Source organism: Nanorana parkeri, unplaced genomic scaffold (genome assembly GCF_000935625.1).
Source record: "Nanorana parkeri isolate BGI_ZX_2015 unplaced genomic scaffold, ASM93562v1 scaffold1327, whole genome shotgun sequence".
Lineage (NCBI taxonomy): Eukaryota > Metazoa > Chordata > Amphibia > Anura > Dicroglossidae > Nanorana > Nanorana parkeri.
Genome location: NW_017307595.1, coordinates 195,253 through 198,704, shown reverse-complemented (window position 1 = coordinate 198,704; position 3,452 = coordinate 195,253). Strand labels below are relative to the sequence as shown.

The 3,452-nt window shown below is 40.8% G+C and overlaps 1 gene segment (V, D, J or C); it reads left to right on the top strand.

Annotated features, from left to right (window-relative positions):
* Positions 1–2,005, top strand: part of LOC108797730 — a 16,235-nt gene extending 14,230 nt beyond the window's left edge. Inside the window, 1 exon segment of the C gene segment in view lies at positions 1,956–2,005. Coding sequence covers positions 1,956–2,005 — 50 coding nt within the window.
* Positions 2,006–3,452: the final 1,447 nt, after the last annotated feature.

The window sequence follows — 3,452 nt, the reverse complement described above, 5'->3', positions numbered from 1 at the left end:
GAGTAAACCCCCTAAACCCATTCACTAAAGGGTTAAATTAAATGTTTAAAAAAAAAAAAAGAGGCCAGACTTTTATAAAAAATCCTTTAATTGAAATAAAAACAACACAACAAAGGCTTTTTGACAAGTCCTGTAATAAAAAAAAAACCAAAAAGGTCAATCACGATGTCCAGCGTTGTCCACAACGATGACTTGGTGGAATAAAAAAATAAAAAATAATTAAAAGAAAAACGAAGCCTGCCGACCCGACCGCAGGCGACCAACTCCCGCAGAAGAATGAAGAATCTGACAGATGCCGACAAAACATAAACAATTGGGCAGAGCTAGCGGTGACATCACCACTAGCTCCGCCAAGCTGTTTACACTTGGACGTCACCTGCCATAGTCTTCCAACAGGTCCTGGACAAATTAAAACAACTGGGCGGAGTCAGCCATGATGTCACGACCGCCTCCGTGACATCTCAGGCTGTTGTAAGGGCTATTATGAATAGCCTGGGCAGCAGCCCTCTGGTTGGGCTCCGGTGGCCGAAGAGAGCTGAAGGGTCTGCCGAAACTACGGCTGCATCCTTCGGCTCATTAGTGAATAACCCCCTAAATTACTGACAGGAAAGGCCCTCCCTTGATATTACTTTTGGGTCTATTTATCATTAATAAGAAATACCATGTGAATGTATCGGCATTAGTAACAATGTTGCAAATAATATAACTGTAAATGTTTTTAATATGTGCAAAATGCAATTTCCTGATATTTAAGTCGCCGGGTAAATGTAACGTTAGTTTTGTGAATCCTGTTTGTTCCAATGGTCTCAAATCGAATGCAATTAGAATGTGTTAAATATTATACGTCATTGTACGGGTGTCTCTGATGAATATAAGGCATCAGCAGAAGCAACTTATTCCAAGAACATTCAATCCTAAGAGAAAATATCCTGAGAACTTTCCCAGGTTTTTGCCAGTCACATACTGTATGTTATATATGTGCCAAATATCCCTGGAAGGAATAAGCAAATTCTGGTTAATTCGCACAGAATGAATGACTTTTCTGGAGGAATAACAATGCAAATGATTTAATAATAGACCCCTTTGTGATAAAGTATTTCTATTTCAGTTTTGTGTTTATAATATGAAATTCGGTTTAAAACACTGGCAGCACTTTATTGATTTTTTAGAGGATGAAGAAAACTCATCTCATCCGTCAGCAACTAGAAAACATTCTCTAGACAAACCGGACTCGTCTACACAGGAAACTGCCGGCAACAATTCTGGATCTCCTGAGGAACCCCTTGTACCAACACCACAAAATGTACAGTCACCTGACCAACCATGTACATCATCATCTGTTACACAGACACCAACAAAAAGTGAAACGGAGGGAGACACTGGACCTGTAACCCCACCAAGAATTCCTCACAAAGATCATTCTAAAACACAAGAGAATAGTAAGTAACTTGGATAAGAGGCGGGACATATTGAAGTCCATTCACAGCTTATGTGGGCGCAAAGTATTTTCTCACAGAAAGTTAAAAATCCTCTTTAAAGTAGAAAACAAACATTTTTGAATTCTTTTTAGCTTTGGATAACATGTGGAAGGCCCAGAACCTTGGGCAAGTTTATTTTGCTTGTACTACGTTGGAATATTCACTGTTGGCTGCTATGGGGCCTGAGGGAGGAAGGGGCCCTGTTTGTGTTGCTGTTGAGAAATGTTATACATAGTAAATCAGTGTGCATGGGAAGAGAACACACATCCATCACTGTATTGGTGACATTTCCAGTCAAGAAGAGCTGACATCAGATGCACAGGAGGAGTCTTCAGGATCAATGTCTCTAGTCACATATTTTATATATAAAATGTATTTATTGTTTATGTTGTATACTGGTTGCCTATATAGATTTAGAGCACAGCAATAGTATTGTATACATTTAATTGACACATTTACATATATCTTTTCATTTAGATACTTTGGGGTCTGCTTATAACCAATTCACAGAGCCATTCGACCTATGAATCTTCCTGAACGTTTGTTATGTGCCAATAGATGCAAAAACCAACGTTCCTAGATATACAGTATTTTCTTTTCAGGTCAAATGTATTCAATGTAATAGCACTTAGTGTGTAAGTGCCCCCTTACATATCAATGTAATCACTCATTTTCTATGCTTCTCGGCTCCGTCTAGAGGTCAAAATGCAGTTACATTTGACCTGAAATGAAAATATATTGAAGAACATTTGTTTTTGCATTTGCTTGCACAGAACAAATGTTCAGGAAGATTAATAGGGTTAATGGCTCTGTGAATTGGTTCTAAATAGACCCCTTTATGGTAAGATTAATGACAGTTGGGAGCTCACCAGGCGGCCCACTATGGGGCCCCATGATCTATAGTTACACCTCTGACTTGTATAGAGTACTATTTGCCTTGTACTATACACTGAAACAATGTCTGAATTTCTACAGGACAACTGCCTGATCCGGAGATTGGAGAGATAATAGTACCAGGACTGATAGCAGGAAAAAAAGCCACACTGTCATGCAAACTTTATAATTATATTCTTGGTGAACACGAATGTTCATGGTATGTGAAACTGAAATCTACTGGGGAAGTAATTTCTGCAAATTCTGATACTAAGAAGCTCCAAACCATAGGAAAAGATGAGATGCCTGATGACCAAAACACCTCCATAGCGTACCTGGCTTTCGTACCTGTAGAGATATCAGATGACGGGTCAGAATTCATCTTGAGAGTAGACCTTCCAGACTCAGATGGTGTGATAGAGAGAAGTACAGGACCCGTACATGTGAAAGGTGAGCAGTTCCTCCATATTATAACATATAAGAATCACGTAGTGTGGTTGTAAAAAAATCAATATAGCATTATAGCAGACAATCAGCTGCAGGAGCCCTGGTCTATGTCTGGTATATATACCCTGTTTCCCCGAAAATAAGACCTACCCCAAAAATAAGACCTAGTTGTGACCATTGCAAGGGCCAGTGGTGGCATAAGGGGGAACTTGAAGAGCCGCAGGAGAGACGGGAGAGAATCAGTGGTGCCAACGAAGCCAGCACTAGAGTAAGCGAGTCGGCACCGGAGGGAGACGAGCCGCATAAGCCGATGCCTCCTCTATAGCGCCGGCTCCTGTCACAGGCGAAGTGATACCAAATGCTCTCCGCCTGTGAGGAATCTATAGTGAAAGTGCGCTTCGCTCATTCTGGCCAGCGATTGGTTAGCAAATTGCTCTTGGAAAGGTTGCCCTGATCACCATATTTTTGTACATGAATGTGTGGATTGTTGTACATTAAAAAAGAAAATAAGACCTACCCCGAAAATAAGACCTAGGGGTCTATTCACGAAGCTGCCGAGGGCAGCCGAGTGAATGACCGATCTGAAGTGAAGTGAGCCGAACACTGTTCGGCTATTCACTTCAGGCTGGTACGGCTAATTTCAGCCGTACATTG